Genomic DNA, 23,410 nt, shown 5'->3' with positions numbered 1-23,410 from the left:
AACCCCTTTCTGAGTCCTCCCGCTTCCCCCCTGTCTCACTGGCCTCAGGGGGGACATTTGGTGGCTCTCTTCCATCTTGTACTGAGCCAGCCTCCGAAGGGCTTCCCAAGGATCCACGTTGATACATTCTCGGTGAGGTGTGAGTGTGAATCGTACACACGGCAGAGGGTGTGTGGGCTTCCAGGACAGCAGGAGACAGACGTTTAAACTGCTGAGAGACCGAGAAGGTTCCGGTAGGGTAGATGAAGCTGCAGACGGGTCGGGTGCCCACCGAGGCCAGTGTAACAGGAGTTGCACCGATAACTCCACAGCAGTAGGAACATGGGGGCTCACCCTCCTTGTGTGTGTGGGATTCACACTCACCCCAGGGATGCCCTCACTCCTCATGGGGACGTCACCTCAGGAAGGGCTGGATGTGCCTTAAAGGGCACACAGCCAACCCTGCAGGTCACGAGGTTGAGCAGAGGTGAGGCTTGGAATCTTGAGGCAAACCTTGGTTTGCTTGTTTGATTTTTAAAAAATGTTTATTTTTGAGAGAGAGAGAGAGAGACAGAGCACAGTGAGGGATGGGCAGAGAGAGACGGAGACACAGAATCTGAAGCAGGCTCCAGGCTCTGAACTAGCTGTCAGCACAGAGCCTGATGCATTGTCACCACAGAGCCCAATGAGGGGCTCAAACTCACAAGCTGTGAGATCATGACCTGAGCCAAAGTCGGATGCTTAACCGACTGGGCCACCCAAGGTGCCCCTAAACCTTGGTTTAAATCCCAGCCTTTGGCACCTGCACTCACTAATGGAGGGACCCTGGCCTCCTCTCTGGGCCTTAGCTGCTTTATTAGTAAGTTGGAGGTAAATTCCAGAACAACTGGAAACTTGCGTGCCTGTCTTGTTCACTGTATCCCCAGCCCGAGGACAGTGCCTGGCATGCAACTAGGCCGTTGATATGTTTGTTGAAAAATGGATGAGGGGCGCCTGGGGGGCTCAGTTGGCTGAGCGTCCAGCTTCGGCTCAGGTCATGATCTCACGGTTCGTGGGTTCGAGCCCCACGTCAGGCTCTGTGCTGACAGCTAGCTTAGAGCCTGGAGCCTGTCTTCAGATTCTGTATCTCCCTCTCTGACCCTGCCCTGCTCATGCTGTTTCTCCCTCTCTCTTTCTTTCTCAAAAATAAATAAAACATAAAATTAAAAAAAAAAAAAAAAAGAAAAAAGAAAAATGGATGGATGGATGGATACCTGTCCTGCAGAATGACTGTGAGATTCAAATGAGGTTAAAAGCATAAATTGCCTGATGAAGTACCTGGCTCTCAGCCAGTGCCCCTCCATCTTTCCTTCTCATCTTCCCCCTTTCATTGCCTTCCCCGGATGTCTGACTGTTAAGGACAGTTGTTTAGATTCACCAGCAGCCACTCTGGACGTCCACTCCACCTTTTCAGACCACAGCCACACCGTTTTTGGAGGACGCTTCCCCTGGTGGCCAAGCGGAGAGCTGTCTGGCCCTGGGCTCCCTCCCAGCACCTCCTCTCTGCCGTCTCCAGTCCGTCCGTCTGTCGCTCTCCTCCCCATCCCCTCAGCTAATTCCAGATACTGTTCTTGTCACACTCACGGTCTAAGTGTATCTTCCTTATGCTGCTTCCTCCTTAGAGTGGGAAAGGAAAATGGGCTCAAGCAGCCCAGGGGCTGAGCAGGGAGCCAGGGTCTCAGGGCTGTGCCACACCTACATCTGCAAGTGAGCCCATTCCTGCCTCCGTCCCACTTTCTGGAAGGTAGGGTGGAGACGGCAACAAGGAGACGAGCTTTGGCCATGGCATGTGGTCATCGCCTCCTTGTTTAGGCTGACACTCAGACCTAGGAGGGGCACAGAGAGATCCAGCCTCGGGGATCCCAGCGGGGTCCAGGTCCATGGGCCCTATTCTCTGGGTGGAGACTCAGGCAACCCCTATAAGTTTCTGGGGCCGGGGGCTCGGAAGGCCAGAGGCCTGCAGACTTCACAGGTGGAAGTGCTACCAGAGTAGCCTGGACCCGCACCCCCACCCAGGGGATGTACTAAGAGTGACTCCAGGGAGGTAATTTGACGCTCTGGACAGGGAAACTTTTGGGGAGAGGGCATTGTTCCTTCTACTTGCTGGAGAGGAATAATCAAAGGTGTTTATTAGAAATACAAATTCACCAGGAGCAGTGGATTTAGCAGGGCTGGGGCGGCTGGGGAAGCTGTGTTTCTAGTAAGTTCCCAGGGGATTCTCATGACGACGAGGCAAGTTTAGAAAACCAACCTGGGCAAGGAACCTCTCTGAGCCACGTTTTCCTTTCTTGCAAGATACCAGTCATATGACCTGGGAGTTTCCCAGGAGGATGAGTGGTCCAGGAAGTAAACCGCCAAGCGACATGGCTGAGTCTCTCCTTCTCCTTCTTCTATTAATTTTTTTTTTTTTGAAGGAGAGGGAGACAGAGTGTGGGTGGGAAAAGAGCAGAGAGAGAGGGAGACAGAATCTGAAGCAGGTTCCAGGCTCTGAGCTAGCTGTCAGCACAGAGCCCGATGCGAACCCACGAGTGGTGAGATCCTGACCTGAGCCGAAGTCGGACATTCAACTGACTGAGCCAGCAGGTGCCCCTCTCCTTCTCCTTCTTATGGCTGCTGGTACTGCCATGGCGGCCACAGGGTCCGGTCCGTTCACTCTTGGACGGGGCTCTGCTGTGAACACTCATTCCACTGGGTGAGGCTGGGCCAGGTTATGGTGATTCTTGGTAACGGGGGTCAGGGTCTAGGACACTCAGGGGTGCCAGTGCCTCAGCCCAGCTCCAGGGGGCCTCAGACACTCTGCCTTCCAGCTGCTTCCAGCCCTGTCTGCAGGCCTGGGCTGCCTGCTTGGGAGAGCAGAGGTCTGGTGCCTCTCCCTCAGTGGGGACAGGGCAGCCTGAAGAGGGTCACAGGGCTCAGAGCCATTCGTCTCTCTCCTCAGGCACTCAGACTCTGCCCTCCAAGAGTCATGAAGTAGTTGGGACATCTGTCTGTCACCCTGAGTTGCACGGCCCTGTGAGTTGGAAGAGATGTTTACAGCCTAAAAAAAAAATCTCTGTGACTCCTCATTCCCCTTACCTGGTGAGAACAGTCTGGCTGTTAGGTTGTTTCTCATTACTAATCAAGGTGAGGATAGTCAACCTTTGGCCAAGTTCACCTGAAGGGACAGGAAGCGGACTTGTTTGTAGTGTGGGGGGAGGGGCCCTTAGCGCTGCTGAGAGAGTGGGCTGGGGACCTTGAAGGGTGGCCCACCGCTGTATTATGGAGCTACTGGGTCTAGACCATGACCCTGAAGGGGTGTTAAATATTAATTACAAACAGATAAGAGAACCGCCACCTGGTGCTGTGCTGGGGGGGGTGAGGAAGATGAGGGAAGACGTATCTGGGTGCAAAGAGAGGACACCGTATACTCAGGAAGGTCATGCCCAGGCAACCCGACTTCGATCCTGTTTCTCAGAAATATTCAGAATCGGCTTCGGGACAGGAAGGCGATGAAAGGTCCTGGCCCCTTAAGGACCCCACTGGGTCCCCCTTCCTTAATCCTCATTAGTCTCATCTCTGAGAATCCAGACCAGTGTGGAAAGTTCCTTCTCCTGATGAGGACAGGAAACGCTAGGTTTGAGCTCCGTCTACGTCCCGCCTTCCAAGGGGGGGCCCCTCGCTGAGTCCCTTCTCCTCTCTGGGCCTTGGTTATCTTATCGTAGGGCTCATCTGAGAGGCAAATAAATGGTACAAAGGACAAGGCAGCACCCCGCAGCATAAGTAAGAAGCCCTTTCCTTACGTAGGAGCAGCTGTCGGGGCAGAAGGGCAAGGGAGCCCTGCACCGCCTCCAGTGAGCTGTCAGGGAGGAGGTCCCCTGGGAACAGCACCCCACCCACCAGCAGCTTCCTCCTACGACCTCAGAGAGAAGCTTCAATCCGTCTTCAGACCCTTCAGCCCCTCTGGCCTGGCCCAGGGCGATCCTGAGAAAATCAGGGTATTTGAGCCCATGAGAAAATGCCCAGGGTGAAGCCATCCTGAACTGGGGGAGTGGGTCACTCACTGTGCTACCCGATTATAAAGCATCACAACGGACACTTTTTGGGCACTGTGCATGTGCCAGGCACAATTAAGTACTTTACAGACAGTTCCTGAATTAATTTCGTGCTCTTCACATGCCCGATGCCCATGAAGCAGGTGTTATTATCTCCCCTCTGCAGACGAAGAACCTGAGGTTTTGAGGAGTGATGCATTTACTTGAAGTCATACAGCTGGTAATTGATGAGGCCGGGACTTGAACTCAGATGAGCTAAGTTTCCAAAGCTGTGAAGTGGGTGCACTTTGTTGTTGTGTCTGTTTCAGGGGCCACATGACCCCATGTTCCTTACAAACCCTGCTCTCAAAACAGGATCTGAAACGTCTGTCAGCAGGAAAGGCCCCGTGTGTCCTCCCTCCCTGGGGGACCTGCGTTCCAAGCGGGGAAAGCCCCCAGCAGGGGAATGAAGTGGAGATGGCCTGATCTCAGGCCCCGGGGCCGCACCCCTCCCTTGTAGGCTGTCTTGGCTCAGCCCAACCTGCTATGAGGGTCCCTCCTGGGCTCTGGGCTCTGTTTCTTGGGTGAGGGGTGCCACAGAGGAAGCAGAGACCTCACTCTCTGTCCAACGAGTTTACGGATTTGGCCAGGAATGGGCTGGAGAACCTCATGTCCAGCATCTTAGGAGCTGGGGCGCTGGGTCTCCGTGAAGCCTCCCCGCATTAGCTCCCACACTCTTTCGGCCCCACAGAGCTCCGCTTGTGCGCGCTCATTTGCACACGATGCACGTGCAGATCTCCTGGGCTGCAGTCTTTACTGTGCCTTTTTGCTCCAAATGCAGCTCACCATGGCAGCAGCCCTGTGTCCCTCTTTCCTTTGGTCCTTTTAAGGGCACTCACCTGTGGCCGGGCGGCACAGAGGCCGAAACACTGTTAGGGTGGGGGTGCGGGCCGGTGGTGTGAGGTTGTGTGGGGACAGGGAGGAAGCCCCAGGCCCGTCCAGCTCTCGGCTCAGGCCTCCCACTGCACGGTCAGGCCCAGGCCTCTGAAGAGAGAGTCCAGTTCTGTGGGCTGTTTCAGGTCTGATGCCTGAAGGGCTGCGCTCTGGGCCTCAGTCTCATATACAGGATCCTCGTCCTTGGGACACAAGAAGGACTCCAGCAGGCCCCAGGGACTTGGTTCCTGGTCTGTGGGGGAACATGGGGGAGAAGGAGTGTCCAAAGGGAAGGATACAGGGTGGCCCTCGATCTGGACAGAAGCGAGGAGGGGGAGCTGGCCCTTCAGGTACGATGGTGTCCCTGGCTCTCCTCTGCGTAGCACACGAGGGTCAGATACTCTGTCCGGGTGAACCCCCAGATGCTGGTGGGAGGGATTTGCTTCGTGGGGGTCCTTCATATCCAAGGAGGTCACCCCTTGCAGAGAAAGGCCATCTGGGATATACTTTCCAGCTGGTGCCTCTTTCTGGAGCTGACCTTTAGACCTGAGGTGTTTGGGGCTAGAGAGTGTCACAGGTGGGGAGTCTTTGCCAGAACCTTCTACACACATCCCATAGGAAGAAGTCCAGCTGTCTGGAGTGGTCTGAGGAGTGTAGGAGGGCAGCTGGACCTCAGAGATGGTCTGTGCCATGTATGATGGAGGCTTAACTTCGGGGGTCACTTGAGGTGCGTAGGATGGGGGCCTAACTTCCGGGGCAGCCTGGGGCGCAGAGGACAGTGAGGAGAGCGTCTGGTGAGGCGGCAGTCCGGAGGGCCGGAGGATGGAGACGTCCGGCTGCCCGAGGTAGGTGAGCTCAGACAGGCTGCGCAGCGGTGGGGCTCCCGGGGGCTCCCTGGGCCCAGAGACCTTGACTTGAGAGTACTGGACAGGCTGGGCCAGGCTGCTGGGGCTGCTCAGGTCAAAGACCGGGATCAGCACGTGCTCCTGGATGAACCGCAAAGGCTGGAAGGTCAGGACTCGCTGGACGTTCTGTGCGGGGACAACAGTGGGCCCGTTAGGACACGTTCTAAGCTCCCTGACGGTGCCACAGATGGTCGGGGTCCTCCGAGGAGAGGCAGAGGGGATGGGGTCGACCACCTGGGGGACACGAACACCACCTTGGCTTTCCAGAGATTCCTCTAAATGCTGGGCCCCTGGGAAGGCACAGGGCTCCCAGTTGAGGCTTGAGTTGAGGGCCGCTTCAAAGTCTAGGCTGTCTCAAGGAGAGAGACAGAGGCTGTGGTTTCTCGAGAAGATAGATAATCCAGGAAGTAGGAGGTTACCTTGCGGTACGCTCTCGAGGTGGCAACCCACACTGCTCCTCACCCACGGTCCCCATGAGCCTGATATAGGGGACTGGGTGCAAAAGGATGGGGGCGGGGAGAGGAGGCGGGAGAGCTTTACAGGAAATGGCTCATCTGGGCTTTGACATTGAGTGAAATGCCCTCAAGCTCCTCTGTCCTTCACATAAACAAGAGTCCGCTTTTTGAGCCCCAGACCCGCTAGGCCCTGGACAGCAGGCCCTGCTGCTTCAGCAGAGAGCCAGTACTGGCCACCATACTGGGGCTGCTGTTGTGACTTGGGTGGCTTCTAAGTCCTGGCTACACTGGCCCACATTCCTAGGTGGCCCATTTTGACAGGACATGAGCTCCAGGGCTCCCCAGAGCGCCCACCCCTGGTCAGCCCCTTGGAGCCACCTGCTCTCCTAGGGTGCCTGCCTGGACATGGATGCTTTCAAGTCACGTGGGTTTTCTCTTCCAAGCCCACTGTTCCTGGCCACCTGCCCTTCTCCAAGACACCCTGCAGGGCCACGTCTTTGTCGACTTTAGGTTGGAGAGGAGAAAAGAGGTCTAATTTTCTGAGCTACATGCTTCTCCCTGCCCTTCAGGGAGAGCCAGGGGGCCCCGGGCCCATGTCCCCTGCTGCTTTGGGGTCCCCTGGACCTCTCCTCCTGTCCCAGGCACAGCTGCTCACCAGGGAGTTGGGAGGCGGAGGCGGCTTGGAGACATATCTGTAGCTCAGGTAGCAGAGCCCTGCGACGACGAAGCCCATGGAGAACAGGAAGGCGCCCGAGAAGGAGTACGTCCACGTCCGATCTGGGGGAGCAAAGGGGCCAGCGCAGGGAGTCTGAGGCGGGGCTCTGGTCTGGGCCCGATCCCGCATGGACACTGCGGGCTGGTGCTTCCCCGGCCCCGCCCTCTCGGACCAGGCTCGGGGAGGTCTCTCCTACCCCCAACAGGCGGGGTCAAGAGCACACGTAGAGGGCCACGTTCTAGATGGCTAAATATCCAGAATTTATAAATCATTCTTACACTATGTTATATGCTCCCACCCTGACAAATATAGTCTTTATAACAACCTGGCTCAGCGCAGAGCCTGCTTGGACTCCTCTCTCTCTCTCTCTCTCTCTCAAATGAAAAACAAATTAAAAAATATATAACAACCTAGAAGGCTAAGTTTGAATTTTGGATTCTTAGATTCCTTGGGGTCCCCTGCTGAAATGTGGGGGGCCAGGGAGAACCTGCCACAGGCCCCTGACCCACCCTGGCCCCCCCGCTCTCTGGCAGAGGCTTTGTGCACATGGATGTGGACTTCCCAGCCCTCATAGCCAAGCTCATCCACGTGTCCCCTGCCTCCAAACAAACAGCCACCTGTTGGCCACCCTTTGGGCTGAGGGTCCGCACATCAACAGTGTCTCCTCTTGGGAGGAAGGATGCAAGGAACAGATCTGCTAGACTGGACACAGGCGCAGGGCATTTGTCCAGGGCATTTGGGGGTCCCAGGTACTCAGAGCGTGGTCTAGAAGGGAGGTCACAGGCTCGGGAGAGACCTGTGCATTTGGACCTATGGACTCCTCATCTTGTGGGGAGGGTCAAGGCCAGAGTATGGCCAGAGTAGAGCCTTTTAAAGAGGCCTCTCTTGCTTGGGTCAGAGGACAGTCCTGCCTCCCTAGGAGGGAGTGAAGGGACAGAGGCAGAGGCGGGTGGGAGAGAGGTGGCAGTGGGAGGGGCCTGTCCTCCGTGCCTCCCTACAGAGGTAATGAGCTGGGTGTTTGGGAAGACCTTGCTCAAGAGGGAGCCTGGGATGGCACCACCCTTTCTGAAAGGGAAGGAGAAGGACGTCCAGGGGCGTTAGCATCGAGCCCTCTCCCTGCGCATCTCTGGGACTGACGCAGCCAGTTCTTGGCATGACACACTTCTTGTCACCAGCCCAGGTGGGACCGGTAGGGGAAGTGGTAAGGAAGCAGTAGTTGGGGTTTTTGCTAAAACTGGCGATGTGTGTTCTCCAGGGGTTTTGACCCTCCAGACGACCTTCCTTCCACTCCTCCTTGTGGCTTCAGTGCGGGGTGCTGATCACCAGCTGGCAGGGACCTTGGCAATGGCCATGAACTCCGGGAATTACAAGAGCCTCCACTTCTAGCCCACGTCTCGCCCCTCCCCAGCCCTGAGTCTTGGACCTCTCGGGGTGAGCTTCCCACTGCAGTGATAACCCTGTCCCCTGTCACATGGCATTCCTCTTGGTGCTCCGGGGAGAAGAACCACCAGAATGTCCTGCGTGACATGCCTAACGTTACAGGAGACCCACTGCTCCATCAGGAAAGGATAGGGACTTGGGGTATTCCCTGTGAGATTTCACCCATGCGAAAGCAGGAAGAAATGATGGTGGTAACACTGGAATGTGGGGTGTTAGAGGTCTGGCTCAACCACTGATAGGCTGAGATTACTTCTCTCTCAGGCATGACCCTCTCTGGTCTATTTATTAAGAAGAGTAGCCAGCAGGGGCACCTGGGTGGCTCAGTTGGTTGAGCATCCAACTTTGGCTCAGATCATGATCTCATGGTTTATGAGTTCAAGCCCTGTGTCAGGCTCTGTGCTGACGGCTCGGAGCCTGGATGGAGCCTGCTTTGGATTCTGTGTTTCCCTCTCTTTCTGCCCCTCCCCTGCTTGTGCTCTGTCTCTTCCTCAAAAATAAATAAACATTAAAAAAAAAGAATAGTAGCCAACAATTACTGAACTCTTACTATATACACAGTGTGGTGTGGCATGCTCTACCTATGACATCCCACCAAACACAGAGGCCCAGAGATGCTCCTTTCTCAGGGATAATGAAGCTGAGTCTCAGAGAGGCTAAGTGACTTAACCAAGGTCACACAGCTGCTCAGTGGAGAACCAGGACTGGTATAGTCAGTACAAAGCTCTCCTCATAGGCACTACCCAAGGATGCCTTAGTTTCCCCATCTGTAAAAATTGGATATGAGGTGATATGACCCCTAGAGCCCTTTCCAGCATCAAGATATTCAGATGTTGCTCCAAGACCTTCTCAGACGTCCTGAGAAGTAAAGTTCTGGACTCTGGGAATAAGACTGCATGCTACGGGGTCCCATATCATGACCCTTGATATGGGCTCAAAGGCAGGATGTATCACTCTGAAATGGAAATATGAGATACAAATGTGCAGTAGAGAGGCCTAGCTGAACACAAAATTGCAAAGTGCTCGTTAGAGCCCGGGCTTCAAGATTAGATGAACTGACCAGCTGTGTAGATGACAGTAAGTTGCTTAGCCTCTCTGAGCCAGAGTTCCTCCTCTGTAAGATGGGGATGAGGCTACTCCACCTGCAGGGTTGTTACAAAGATGCAATGGATAAACGCATGTGAAGCATTGAACACAGTGCTTGGCAATGGAGTGGGTACTTAATAAAGGGTAGGAATTGTTCATATACTTAATTTCGAAGGATAAAGTGCCTTCTAGATGTCAGGAAGAAATAGCCAATAAGAAGTGTGACTTAAGGGGTGCTTGGGTGGCTCAGTTGGTTAAGTGTCTGACTTTGGCTCAGGTCATGATCTCATGGTTTGTGAGTTCGAGCCCTGTGTCGGGCTTTGCGCTGACAGCTGAGAGCCTGGAGCCTGCTTTGGATTCTGTGTCTCCTTCTCTCTCTGCCCGACCCTGTTCGCTCTCTGTCTCTCTTGAAAATAAATGAACATTAAAAAAAAAAGAAGTGTGACTTAGGTAAAAGTATCTATAGTCTTAGAAAAAAATAAAAAAGTATCTCATCATGAGCTCGATGTGTAAGGACAAACCAATAGAAGGAGAAGAGGAGAGGGGTCTGCACATTGTCAGAAAGTGGGGTGGGGGGAGGGGTGGGCCAATAATGGCGAGCTTTGTCTAGTCCATCCAAGGGAAGGAGTCACGCATCATCTACATGCTCCCAGCTTGGTGCCCATCAAGTTGGCTTCCTTTTCTAGTTCTGCTCTTGCCAAGTTCTATTCTGGTCTCCCAGTGGCCCATCCCCAGGAAAGGCATGTCCTGTGTAAGTGGCCAGTGCTGGCCTTTCTACCAGGCATCTCTTCCTTTGAAAATGAACGCACTAGGACTTGGGTGGAGAAATCAGTCCCCTGTGGGTTCTTGGGGCGATTGGTGAGTTGGGTTTCTGAACAACACCGGGGACCTGAGCTTCCAAGACGATAGTTCTACCAACTTGCAGGTACACCCTACGGCCCAGCCTCTCGCAGCTGCCTCACCTCCTCATCAGCACAGAAATCACCTACTGACATCATTAATCTGAACCTGATGACTAAGGACGAGACTCTTTTTCCACATCCATCCGACCCACTCCTATCACTTTCATCTTCTCAGCTTGCAGCTCTGAGCATGACAACATTTCTATCTCTGTGAACACGAGCACTAATAAAAACATCTAACGGTGAGAGTTGAGTTTCAGTGTGCTAGAGGAAGGGAGGTTGGGGCGCCATCTCCCTGAGCCGATGACTCAAAACCATTTCTATAGTTGTGCGGCGATGAGAACATGGTCTCCTGGTCTATCCCTCGCCACCTGTGTGCCCATGGGCAGGTTACTTAACTGCTCTGCACTTCAGTGTCTTCAGTAAAACAAGGCAATAATTGGACTTGTCTCGTAGGTAGTTCACGAGGATTGTGCTTAGTAGCGCCTGGTCGCTGGCTAGCATGGCAGAGACGCTAGTTCTTATCACTGTTACTATTCTTTGACTTTGGGAGATACTGAGGGAATTTTTATCATCTCTGCTTTCTCCTTCTGCAGATTTTTTCCTAGTATATCTCACGTGGGTTAATATGAAGGGGAGTTTTCCAGGGTATATACAAAGCTGGCCAGAGAGAGGATAGCTAGCAGGTTGGAGGGTGGGGATTAAACACGTTTAATGATAACCCATCAGCTAACTCAGTGATGGATAAACAAACATTGACTTTGGTGATACACTAGCAATCCTTCTGTAGTTTTTGTGCACCACCAAACCTCACCGTGCTTAGATGGAAGAAAGCACAGAGTCAAGATTTGAATTCAGGAGCCCCACGTCCCTCTGGCTTCAGTTGAACTTACCCGGCAGGGTCTTCACTTGACACACGTAGGGGGCGCTCTCTTTGAGCAAGGTTGGCACGAAAATCCTGATGGTCCCAAGGAACTCCGTGTCAGGGGTCAGGCCAATGAACTCGTATTCTCTCTGCTTGCCTCCGAGGTGCTGAATTTGATAGAGAACCCAGAGAAACTTTCCTTATACACCAGTCTCCATATGGAGCCCAAGAAAGCTTGTGCACACCTCTGTCTGTGTCACTACATGCAGTATGGTCCACCAGCTCCCCAAAGCCAAAACTGGTGATTGGTCTGGAATGCTCTATTCCTATTCTCCTGCCCTCGGCTTTGTCTGCAAACCCAATCAGTCACCAAGAAACATGTGCTTTCACTAGAACAGTGTCTGGTCCATAAAGCACTCTCTATACTAGCTGCTGTCATCACCACCATCACCTCCATCACCAACACCACCACCTCCAGCACCTTCACTGCCGGCACCACCACCACCACCAACATCACCATTATCTCTCCTTCTTCTAGTTTTCCTCCTGATCCTCTTCCTCCTTCTTTGTCAAGCATCAAGAACCCTTGAATACCCATCCCTCTTCTTGCCTTCCTCATTGCTTCTACCTTACTTGGGCCTCCCCATCTCGAGCCTGGACTTCTGCAGTAGCTTCCTTACTGGTCACCTGTCTCTGGTTTTGCCCCTCTCCACTTCCATATTCCTCCAAAGTGCCAAAGTGATATTTCCAAAAGATTAATATAATTCCAATGCTCTTCTATTTAAATCTTTGGATGGTTTGGCCCATATCACTGGATAAAACCCTGGTCCCTGCCTCCCTGTCCACTTATCTCTCTACGGCCCACCTGGCCCTTTGGGCTCTGCCAATGCCAAATGCCCGTTGTTCCTGCCTGTCGCATTTTGCCTGCTCCTTCACATTTGCTGTCCCTTCTGCTGGAGCTGCTCTTTAGTTCTCGCCCTTTGGTGTGTTTCCAACCTCTTGACCTTGAACTTCTCCCTTGGCTGCCTTGTTCCATTGTTCTGGTTCTCATCCTCTCTCTCACTGTTTCAGCTCCTCAGTTCTGTTGTTCTGCAAGATTTGCTTTTCATCCTTTTTTCCTTTGTCACTTACTCTTGCACTTGGTGATCTTATCTGGACCTATGGGTCCTGTGCTCACCGGTGTGTGGACAACTTCCAAGGGAGGAAGGGCCTTGAAGTTTCTAATGTGGACTTCAAGCTCAATGCTGGATGGCACTACATGGGTATGAGTTAGACAACTCAGCATGTCCAAGCATGCTGGTCTCTTCTCTTTGGGTCCCACCCCATCTCAAACCCCAAAACTGCACCTGTGTTCGATTCCCAAGCTCTATCAATAGTGTCTTTCTAGTTTCAATATTCAAGGCCCAAAACTTGAAGCCATTTTTGACAAAACCCTTCTTATATCCTTTGTTTCTTGTTGCTTTTACATGATCCATAGACCTTCATTTAAAGGGTCCAGAGCTGTGTTCTTGGGCATTTGAAAGGTAAGAATTTCCTTCTTTGGTTCTTTGCATTTCAGTTATGTCTTCCCCTTTCCAGGCATGTAGAAGCCAGGGTTTAGGGTTTTCTTAATTTTTATTTTTTGAGGAAGCTGTAAGTGGATGAAGGAATACACAAATAGATTTTACAACTTACTGTTTTGTGCAACTCACATGGTTGAAATCGCATACATTATATACAGTGTGGTGCAAGTCCAGTGAGTTGCCAAGACCCAAGATTCCTTCCTCCTCAGATGTTTTACTGCCTCTGGTCTGCCTCAGGCCCCATTTTTTTCTAGCCCCCTGCCATTCCAATGGCCTGTAATTTTCTACCCTGATCTCTCATTCATTTTCATATTAGATCTTTCTTCTTTCTGCTCCTGATAATTTATAACTTCTTTGGACCAATCCTCCCTAAAGCATCAACTGTAAACTCTGGCCAAAATGAAAACTACCTGTAGGCATTAGAGAGTAAAGCAAAAGAAGGAAGATATTGGAGAAAAGAGGAAGGGAAAGGCAGCGGGTGGATTTCTCATTTTTTAAAATGTCTTTTAGCTTGTGGTGTGGTTTAAATCTAAATAGAAACTTTGTAATCTTACTGGTTTGAATAATAATAAGAGAGTTCTGGGCAATCATAACAGCTAGAGAGTGAGGGAGACACCGAAGAGAGGAGTGGTCCATAGAGAAGGAGGAGGCCCAAGTTCTGAGTATAAACTTGGCCCAAATCCCTGGCTGGCCCCTAAAGTGAGTAGGGTAAACTCCAAGCTGTCCAGGTAAAGGTGAAATAATGGGACTGACATTTTGGAGTTTGAAATCCAGACATATTACCTACCTGCTAAAACAAAACAAAACAAAACAAAACAAAACAAATCAATACTCTTTGGAGGAATATAACAGAATCCAGAGCCCTTAACTATACCATTCACAACATCCAGCATACATTTAAAAATGGTTAGTCAGGCAGAGTAAGAGAAAATGTGATCCATACTCAGGAGAAAAGACAATCAGTGGTGACCTACTCCAACATGACCAACATTTGGAATTAGCAGGCGATGATTTTCAAGCAGCTAGTATAAATATGCCCAAGGAAGGGAAAGAAAATGTGCTCAAATTAATAAGTGACTAGGAAGTCTCACTAGAATACAGAAACTGCAAAAATTGGAAAATTTAGAACTGAAAAATACAATACCTGAAATAAGAATCCCACTTGAATGATTGTAATAGCAGATGGGAGGTGACAGAAAAGTCAGAGAATTGAAAACAGATGAATAGGATGGATTAGAGGGATGATCACACAACTTTTTGCATGTATTAAAAACCATTGAGTTGTACATTTCAAAGGGGAGAATTTTACAGTATGTGAATTATATCTCAAGGAAAGGGCTAAGACAGAATGATGTCTTCAAGAAATGCACTTTAAATATAAGACAGTGAAATTGACAACAAATGGAGGCAAAAAGATATACCAGGCAGACTAAGTGTAAGAAATGTGGAGTGGCTAAATGAATAACCCTAACCCTAACCCTAACCCTAACCCTAACCCCTAACCCCTAACCCTAACCCTAACCCTAATGGAGAACTAGCAAAAAGAACTGCATTAGAAATAGATTCCAGCATTTTCCAAAGTGGACACCTGAATATGTTAATAGAGGGTGCTTTCCAGGATGTTATAAAACATTAGGCAAAAGATAAAGGTAAAAAAAATCATGCAAAATAAAAAGTTTCTCTGGTCAAGAAATTTGAGAGCAGTTGTATTCAATGAATTAAAACTGGAAACTTGGCTTTGCAGGACTTGTCAGAGACTTTAGCATGCTATTGTATATGTGATCTATGGAAGGAAGGCTGTGTTTCAGAAAATGGAAAAAAATGTATATAGAAAACACATCTCCTTTTTACCTAAAGCAATGCAGATCTTACTGAGAGGGAAGTGAGTTTCCCAGGCAGAGAAGGAAGAGGGAGGCACATATATTTACCATTAGGTAGGTGTGGTTGACCTGAAGCTCTAAGTGGTAGGATAGGTCATGGAAGATGTCCTCCAGGGTAAGCTGGTGGCCATCTCCTGTGTGGATAGGTGTGGAGGTGGGATGGACAATCATCTGGATGGATCTCACCTTGGGGATACAGGTCACATTGGGCGGTTTGATGGTAGCTGGAAAGGAGAGAGGAAAACACAAAAAGAAAAGGCTGGAATCAGCCAGCAGCATCTGAGGCTGCCCTGGACCAGAGGGTAGGACTGACCACCTCCCTTCTCCCATTTCAGTCCCAGCTATGCTTCGAACGGTAAACAAACAAGTGAGAAGACATAAGTTCTGCAAGCAACTGGTGTTTGGGTTTAAGGCTGGCAAAGGGGTGCCCAGGGGTGAGTGGGAAGACTCCAGGAAGAGGGCACTGGCCCCCTCGATTAACCATGCCCATGCCTCCCAACCCCCACTTGAGTCTGCCCAGAACACCCTTTCCCCCAGTTTATTGGTGATGACAGCTCTGGGGGCTGATGGTTCAACCACATAACCTGAATAATGTTCGGGATGCCTCAAATTATTGATTCGGCCTCGAAGGCCAGACCTCACACTTCAATCTCACTCACAATGAAATTATCCAAATAACCAAATAACTCTTATTGGTTTACAGACCTCTTTGAGAATTTGATGAATCCTACGGAACTTCTCTCCCCCCAAATGTACATATATATACAAATATTTTCCACTCAGTTTTAGGGATTCATGAACCCTACTCCTCATGAAGCTAATTTATAAAAATCCCCCAAGGGTCCATTGACCATCATGGTCAAAAACATCTGAGATAGAAGAATGTGGACTTCAGTTTTGTTTATAAAAAACTGAATTAAAAATCCTCAAAAAGGGAATGAGGGAAGTAAATAAAGGCTACTTCTGTAGATTAGATCATTTTGCAGCCATGAAATGTCCATGTTGTGGAAAAATGCTTAATGACGTGGGCAAATGTTCCTGATAGCATTCTATGAAAACTGACCGACCGACCAACCAACCAACCAGCCAGGTTAGGAAAGAGTAGAAACAATAGTTGGCAACCTTGGTTATGTTTTTTAAAACTTTTTTTTAATGTTTTATTTATTTTGATACAAAGGGAGACAGAGCATGACAGGGGGAGGGGCAGAGAGAGAGAAGGAAACACAGAACCGGAAGCAGGCTCCAGGCTCTGAGCTAGCTGTCAGCACAGAGCCTGATGCGGGGCTCGAACCCACAAACGTGAGATCTGACCTGAGCCGAAGTCGGAGGCTTAACCGACTGAGCCACCCAGGCACCCCGGCCTTGGTTATGTTTAAGTGTTCAGATTATTTTGGGCTACTTTCATTTTTCTTTGTGCATTGCTATATTTTCTGGATTGTCTACAGTAAATACATATTAATTGGGTAAGCCAAGACAAAAATAAAGTAACTTGTTTAATTTTACTTTTTATTTTCTTGGACAAACATGTGGCTGTTAAGTCAGTAAGTGAACATCACCCCCTGGTTAGTTCGTGTGGCCAGTTTGGCAACTCATACTTTTCATTCATTCATTCATTCACCCATCAGTTGTGTACTGAGTAAGTCCCATGTGCCAGGCCCTACTCGAAGGACGGAGAATGCAGGGGGCTCCACGCCTCCACACGGAGCCCATGGTTTATTGCAGGAGGCAGATGATATACATGTAGGCAAATGGTGAGATGAGCTCGGAAGACAATGAACAGTTCATTTGCTGTGACAGAGAATAACAGGTCGTGACAGAGTGAAATGAGGCCCTGGGGCCGAGAGTGGGGACGCCCCCTTAGGAGGTGATGTGGAGCCAGAGACTGAGGCTAAGGACTAGCAAAGAGTCAAGGTCAGAGGAGGGCGCTGAGTTAGGAGACCTTGGTTGTCTATCAAGAGGCAAGATGAAGGTGAGCTGAGCTCGGGAGGTCGGGATGGAGCTGGAGGAAGGAGACAGTTGGGCGTGGGATGCTCTCTAGGTGGGGCTACCTTCCCTGAAAGCCACGTCTCTAACTGCCCCCCCCCCCCCCGTTAGAGGGCCGTCCTCCTCCCCCTCCTTGCAAGGAGGGGCGCCCACTCACTGTGATGCAGGGAGCTGAACCGGTCGGTCATCTTGGTGGCTGACCGGCCTCCAGCACCGACGGCAGTTACGCGGGCATAGTAGAGCTCCATGAGGTTGCCCGTCTCCACGGTCAGGTTGCAGGATTTCCGGGTGATCCGCTGGCAGCCCTCCTTTGCCAACCACTCTCTCTCTCCGTACCTGGAGGCGAGGGAGGGGCGGGAGCACACCTTTAATGAATGGGCTTAGCGCTGGGCCTCTGGTTGATTAATAATGATAAAGGTATCTAATATTTACTTAGCATATTCTGTGTCCCAGGGCCCTTATGCGGATGGTCTGTGAGCCCTTGCAATGATCCCATGAGATTTATATATCATTCTCCGTCCTTTTTTTTTTTTAATGTTTTATTTATTTTTGATACAGAGAGAGACAGAGCATTAGAGGGGGAGGGGCAGAGAGAGAAGGAGACACAGAACCGGAAGCAGGCTCCAGGCTCTGAGCTCGCTGTCAGCACAGAACCTGACGCGGGGCTCGAACCCATGAACGTGAGATCTGACCTGAGCCAAAGTCGGAGGTTTAACCGATTGAGCCACCCAGGCACCCCTTCTCCGTCCTTTTCAAATAAGGAAGCTGAGGCTTAACGAAGTAACATTTGGGCAGGTGTTGGGAGCTTACTTGCACTTGGGGAACTCAGCCAGCCTGAGTGCACATTCTGGGCTCATCGTGACCCGAACCCTTTGAGGCAGCCACTGTTATCCCCATTTTACAGATGAGGGATCTGAGGCACAGAGAGAGGAAGGGACTTGACACAGGATGAGGTGGCAGGACCAGCAATGGAAGCCAGGTCTGCAGACCCCTGAGCCCGCGCCGACCTCCTCCCCTGCACAGGAAGGGAGACGGGCAAGAACAAGGGCACGGGCTCCAGCAGGTGAGCACGACTTCCTGTTGACCTAGTCTCACTGATAATAATAAAACAAGTATTGGTAGCTTGTTACTTCCCAGGCACAAGTGTTCAAGACTATCTTAATTAATCCACCTAACAACCCAGTTAACGGTGACGGTCCTCTTGCTAGGCTCACGTTATGGTGGGGACACAGGCTTGGTGTGTTACCCCATTGCCCAAGGTTATACAGGTAGGTGAGATGGGGCAGGTAAGCCTGGCCAGTGGGACTCCAGAGCCTGTAATTGGAATCATTACCTTATCCTCCCTTCGCAGAAGAAAGCACAGAGGAGTGAAGCTCTCTCTGGTGGGGGTGGGGGCAGGCTATAGAACATCAAGCCGCGTGGGGGCATGGGGACATATGGAGGATGGGGATTTTCTTGGAACGGTTGGTTTCCGAGCAGAATCAAAAGAGAGCGTGTTGAGAGGGAAGCCTACTTCTTATACTCAACACTGTAGACCGTGTCTGGGGCGCTCTCCGGGCTGCTGTCCCACGTCACGATGTTTTCGAAGTTGCTGGACTGGAATTTGACGTGTTGAAGAAGGTCCGAGGTGTCCTCCGCAAGGTGAGCTGCAGGGAGGGGGGGCGGGGTGAGCAACCAGCACAAGGACCCTGCCCCCCTGCCTTCCAACAAGTGGTCCGATGAGGAGTCCCACTCACCAGAGACTCTGCAGCGGACTGTCACTCTTGTCCTTCACTTCTTTTTTAATTTTTTTGAAACTATTATTATTTATCTATTTATTATTTATTATATTTATTATTATTATTCACATCCCATAAAATTCACCATTATAAAGCATGCCGTTCAGTAGTTTCTGAGTTTATTCACAAAGTTGGGAAACCATTACCATTATCTAATTCTAGAACATTGTTACCACCCTAACAAGGACCCCTGTGTCCATTAGCAGTGCCTCTCCGTGCCTCCCCTCCCCCAGCCCTAAGGCAACCACTGATCTACCTTCTGGCCCCATGGATCTTCCTACTCTGGACTTTTCATATAAACAGTCATCCAGCATGTCATCCTTTGGGTCTGGCTTCTTCCACATAGCATAATGTTTTCAAGGTTTATTCACGTCATAGCATACAGCAGTACTTGCTTCCTTTTCACGGCTGAATAGTGTACCACCGTACGGATGTTACACGTTTGGTTTACCCATTCATCAGTTGATTCACATTTGGCTTGTTTCTATTTTCTGGCTATTGTGAATAAGGTTGCTGTGAACATTTGCACCCAGGTTTTTAAGTGGCCGTATGTTTTCAGTTCGGTTGGGTAGATAGCTAGGGGCGGAACTGCGAGCTCTAGGGTACTTCCGCTGAACTTCCGGAAGAGCTGCCCGAACTGTTTGCCGACCGTCTTCCAAAATGGCCGCGCCGTCTTCCGTTCCCACCAGCGGTGTCTGGGTGGTGCGTCATCCCACCTCCCAGCCAACACTTGCTATTGCTTATGCTAACAGCAAAGTTTTTTCTTTTTTTGAAGTTTATTTATTGATTTTGAGAGAGAGAGAGAGTGCAGGCTCACAAGTGGGGAGGGGCAGAGAGGGAGAGGGAGAGAGAGAGGATCCCAGCAGAGTTTGTGCGGTGGGTGTCTCATGAACCATGAGATCATGGCCTGAGCCGAAATCAAGAGTTAGCTGCTTAATAGACTGAGCCACCCAGGTGTCCCCTAAAGGTTTTATCTTAAAATAATCTCTGTGCCCAACGTGGGGTTCAAACTCATCACCCTGAGATCAAGAGTTGGACGCTCCACCCACCGAGCCAGCCAGGTGCTCCGTCTCTCATTCACTTCCTAACACCATCGGAAGCTGGCATCCTCACCGACTGGATGTTTGAGAGATACTCAAGGACACGGTGACTATTCAGCTAAAACATCAAAGACTAAGTTTCCCGGGGTCAGTAATTTCAAGCAAGGGTGGAGAAGATGATTGTGAATTCTTGCCTCTCTGTTGACTGGACCAGTCCCTGCCCCCCTAGCACACAGGAGAAGGCGAAGGCCCGTTCTGCACCCACATGGACTTCACTGGGGGAGGGAGGCTGACTGAGGCCACACAGGGGCAGAGTGACCCTGGACGCTGTTTCCGCCATCTCTAAGATGGGAATAATTTGACTTTACCTACAGGCAAATAAAAATGACAAGAGCAGCAGATAACACTTGTGAAATGTGCTTCAAGTGCTGGTGACTAGGTCTAAGTCTCTTCACTAAGTCCTCCTGACAACCTGAAGACGTGGTGACTATCATTACCCTCTCCCACCCCTATTTTATGGCTGACAAAAGCTGAGGCTAAGAGAGGTTTTTTTTATTTGTTTGTTTTTAAGTATTTATTTATTTTGAGAGAGGGAGAGACAGAGGGAGAGAGAGGAGGAGTAGAGAGACGGGGGGAGAAAGAGAGAATCCCAAGCAGGTTCTGCACTGTCAGTATGGAGCCCCGACTAGGGGCTCAAACCCAGAAATCGGCAAGATCATGACCTGAGCCAAAATCAAGAGTCAGTTACTTAACCGACTGAGCCACCCAGGCCGTCCTCAGAGAGCTTTATTTGCTCAGTGTCACAGTTAGTATGTGCCAGAGCCTGCAGTACTCATCATAGTGTTAGACTGGTCATGGGGGAGGGTAGGGTCTGGTAGGGCCAGGAGGGGACAGCAAAAGCCAGAGCCCCAGTCAGAGGACCGGGGAGGAACCACTGCCCCTGAAGCAATTTTTACTATACATGAGAGCCTTCACTTACGAAGCTCTCTTCTCAGCCCTTCACTCTTGTCTGTGGAAAGGAAGAGGGTTGCAGGAAAATGGCGGCCTGAACTGGCAGCTGGCTCTGAGCATGCTCAGAAGGGCTGGGTTGGCTGGGGTGGGAAACAAACAGGTGCGGACCCAGCTGCGTCAAGGCCTTAGGGCTTTGTGTACATATGTGTCTTTGATGTGTGTGTGCCTCCACTCACCCTGGACATGACAATGACCGCCAACAGGTCTAAGGTGTAAGGCAGTGGATTGTTATTTAATCTCCACTCCGAGTCTACATACGCTATTTCTCCAAGAGGGGTCCGTGGGCTTAGGAGGCACCTGAGGGGTTGGGAAAGAGTATTAGGACAGCCTGACCCTGCTGTGCATCCACTGGCAGGGTCTAAAGACACATTCCCCTTTGAACCTGGGTTGGTCAGTTTCAGCAGCCATAGAAATCTTTGTGTTCCAGGTCTCTTGGCACTCTCAGAACAAGGCCTAGGGGACTGGTGTCGTACTGCTTTTAGCCAACGTGATGGCTAAGCTAATTGAGCCCCAAGGTGTGGCTGATCTCTTGTTTGGATCTGAGTCTGGGCAGAATTGGGGTTTGTTCTGAAGGGAGTGAGAGATCCTGGATTCAGGGCTGGGTCTTAAGTCGAGGGAGAAAGTCGAACCTGAAGTCAGGACTGAATGGTGGCTTCCGGTGGGTGGTAAAGTTAAGGCAGGAGAGAGGGAGGGTGGGGTTTGAGAGAAGGCCGGTGTCTGTCTGGCATGTCGGCCACCCCTAGTGGTGGGCTAGGGGCTGTGGTGGGAGGTTGCTGGTTGGGGTCAACATCCTGGTGGGCTAATTGGGTTGGGGGGAGCCTGGTGGCTGAGGCTAGGACATGCTTGGGAGGTAAGGAGGCCAGAAAGGAGGCTAGGAAGAGGCTGGCACCCTTTTCCAGGAGGAAACTGAAGTTGGCTTCCAGAAGGGTGGGTAGACCTTGGCCGGACTCTTTTAGCGTGGAGTGGAGGGCTCACAAGGTCTCTCCTCTCCCTCCTACCCCACTCATTTCTTTTTCTCCTTAGATCCACCATTCGTTCCTCAGCCTATGTTGTGTCTGCACTTCCTGGGTGAAAGTCTACATTGTGAAATCCTGGACACCCATGTGTTGTCTAGAAACTGACACTCTGGCAGCCCCTAGAAAAGGAAGTTCTCACGTTTGCTTGGAAAAACAAATTTATGGCAACACTTTGGGAGCTAAGGAGAAACAAGCAAACAAAAAACTGATTCAGAATGTTCTGGCATCAGCTGAAGAATGCTAGGGCAGAGGAGACCTGGGTCCCGGAGAAGCTTCCGGGCTCTAAACACCTCCTAAGACTGTTTTCCCCTTGGTCCCCATCTGAAAGGCTCAAGACCCTATGAGACTTCCAATCAGAATGGAGTCTTTGGGAAATGTCTTCCTCACTCATCAAGGGCCCAGCGTGTTGGGAATGCCCGATTTGACTTTGGAGTTGGACAGACTGGAGGGGCCCAGGCGGCAGCTGGGAGCACTGTGGACCCCACCAGCTTGCACAGGGGACAGCAGAAGAGGGGACTTGGATGTCATCCCACCCTCAAGCTAGAAAGGGCTTTGCAGGGACCCTCCCTCCTGCTCTTCAGTCAGGATATGCGTTCACTTCCCCCGGAAAGTTCCCTGAATTGTATTAACCATCTCATGGAGCAGAGAGGCAATCTGGGATCTCACACATCTGTTTGAAATTTCTCTCTAAGGAGAAATCAAGAAACCCATCTTATTGGATTTGAAAACTATGCCTTTTAGTTCTGTTTTCAAAGGGTGTTTTACTTAGAAAAATTTTTTTAACATTTATTCATTTTTGAGAGAGCGAGAGACAGTGCGAGCAGAGAGGGGCAGAGAGAGAGGGAGACACAGAATCCAAAGCAGGCTCCAGGCTCTGAGCTGTCAGCACAGAGCCTGACATGGGGCTCAAACTCACAAACCGTGAAATTATGACCTGAGCCGAAGTCGGACGCTTAACCCATTGAGCCACCCAGGTGCCCCTCAAAGGGTGCTTTAAGACCTGTCGTTGCAGCAGACCTGGCCACTGTGGGAGAAAACGCTTTTTCGGATCTAGTGTGAGGGGCCGGAGGACGCCCCCAGCGAGGTGTGGAGGGAAACAATGCCCACACTCAAGTTTTGTCCATCTGTCCTTCTCCCGCCTCCCCTTGTTGGGCCAGCGAAGGCCAGAAGCAGAGGAAGGGACGGTACAGCTATTGGAATGAGGTGAGGGGGTCTGGCACCCCCAGTTCAGACAGCTGGCTCCACCCCTGAGTCTAGAGCTTAGCCAAGTCTCCAGAAGAACTCAGAGTATGAAGGGCCCTCTCATCCTCCCCAAGTACCCTGAGGCTCCCCCCAGTTCTCCAGCGAAACTTGTCACCCAGTTCAGCCCTAGTGAGAGGGAACTGAAACTGGCTGGGCTGGGGGAAGAAAAACCTGATCAGCACTCCCGGGTGTGGGGGGAGGTGGGGGGGCTCTGACCACAGGGGGGTGGCACTCACCGGCCAGGGATCCCGCCGCCAGGATGGTCAATAGCGTCCTCATGGGGCCGGGCTCAGAGCCCTGTTTTGGCCTCCGCTCTGGGCAGAGCACAGAGGGAGGACTGGGAGACCTTGGCGCCTGGGCCTCGGGGCTCCACCCAGGTACAGGGGTGGGGAAAGACGGCGAGGGTGGGGCCAGAGCAGGGGGGAATGAGGTGCAAAGGTGTCTGGTCTGCGCGCTCCAGAATCCCAGGTCCTGGGCGGGATCCGAGGGAGTTCCTCTCCTAGTTGCAGAAAACAGGAGTAGTGATGGTCCAGCTCGTTTATCTGGTCTGGTGGCTGATTCAGCCCAGACTG

The 23,410-nt window shown here is 51.1% G+C and overlaps 1 protein-coding gene across 2 annotated transcripts; it reads right to left on the bottom strand.

Moving 5' to 3' along the window:
• Nucleotides 1-4,129: 4,129 nt before the first annotated feature.
• Nucleotides 4,130-23,154, bottom strand: IL22RA1 (interleukin 22 receptor subunit alpha 1). 2 transcript variants are annotated; one of them, XM_029948361.1, is made up of 7 exons: nt 23,075-23,154; nt 18,265-18,397; nt 16,909-17,087; nt 14,817-14,992; nt 11,355-11,493; nt 6,977-7,098; nt 4,130-5,992 (listed from the first exon to the last, which is right to left on the bottom strand). In XM_029948361.1, the coding sequence occupies exons 1-7, from the start codon at nt 23,115-23,117 to the stop codon at nt 5,039-5,041; spliced, it is 1,746 nt and encodes a 581-aa protein (XP_029804221.1). In that variant the 5' UTR covers nt 23,118-23,154; the 3' UTR covers nt 4,130-5,038. The 2 variants fall into 2 exon arrangements, with proteins under 2 accessions (XP_029804221.1, XP_029804220.1); XM_029948360.1 differs by lacking the exon at nt 23,075-23,154 and adding an exon at nt 18,786-18,860.
• Nucleotides 23,155-23,410: the final 256 nt, after the last annotated feature.

The sequence above is a fragment of the Suricata suricatta genome, chromosome 8 (genome assembly GCF_006229205.1).
Source record: "Suricata suricatta isolate VVHF042 chromosome 8, meerkat_22Aug2017_6uvM2_HiC, whole genome shotgun sequence".
NCBI classification, from domain to species: domain Eukaryota; kingdom Metazoa; phylum Chordata; class Mammalia; order Carnivora; family Herpestidae; genus Suricata; species Suricata suricatta.
The sequence above is the reverse complement of the archived record's forward strand: the minus strand, read 5'-3'. Positions and strand labels throughout refer to the sequence as shown.

Coding starts and splice junctions, on each gene's coding strand:
- IL22RA1 (XM_029948360.1), bottom strand. CDS start 18,843: ATGCTGGATGACTGTTTATATGAAAAGTCCAGAGTAGGAAGATCCATG. Junction 18,398..18,785: donor AAGATCCATGGGGCCAGAAG/GTAGATCAGTGG, acceptor CCCTCCCTGCAG/CTCACCTTGCGGAGGACACC. Junction 7,099..11,354: donor TCAAGTGAAGACCCTGCCGG/GTAAGTTCAACT, acceptor TTGCTCCCCCAG/ATCGGACGTGGACGTACTCC.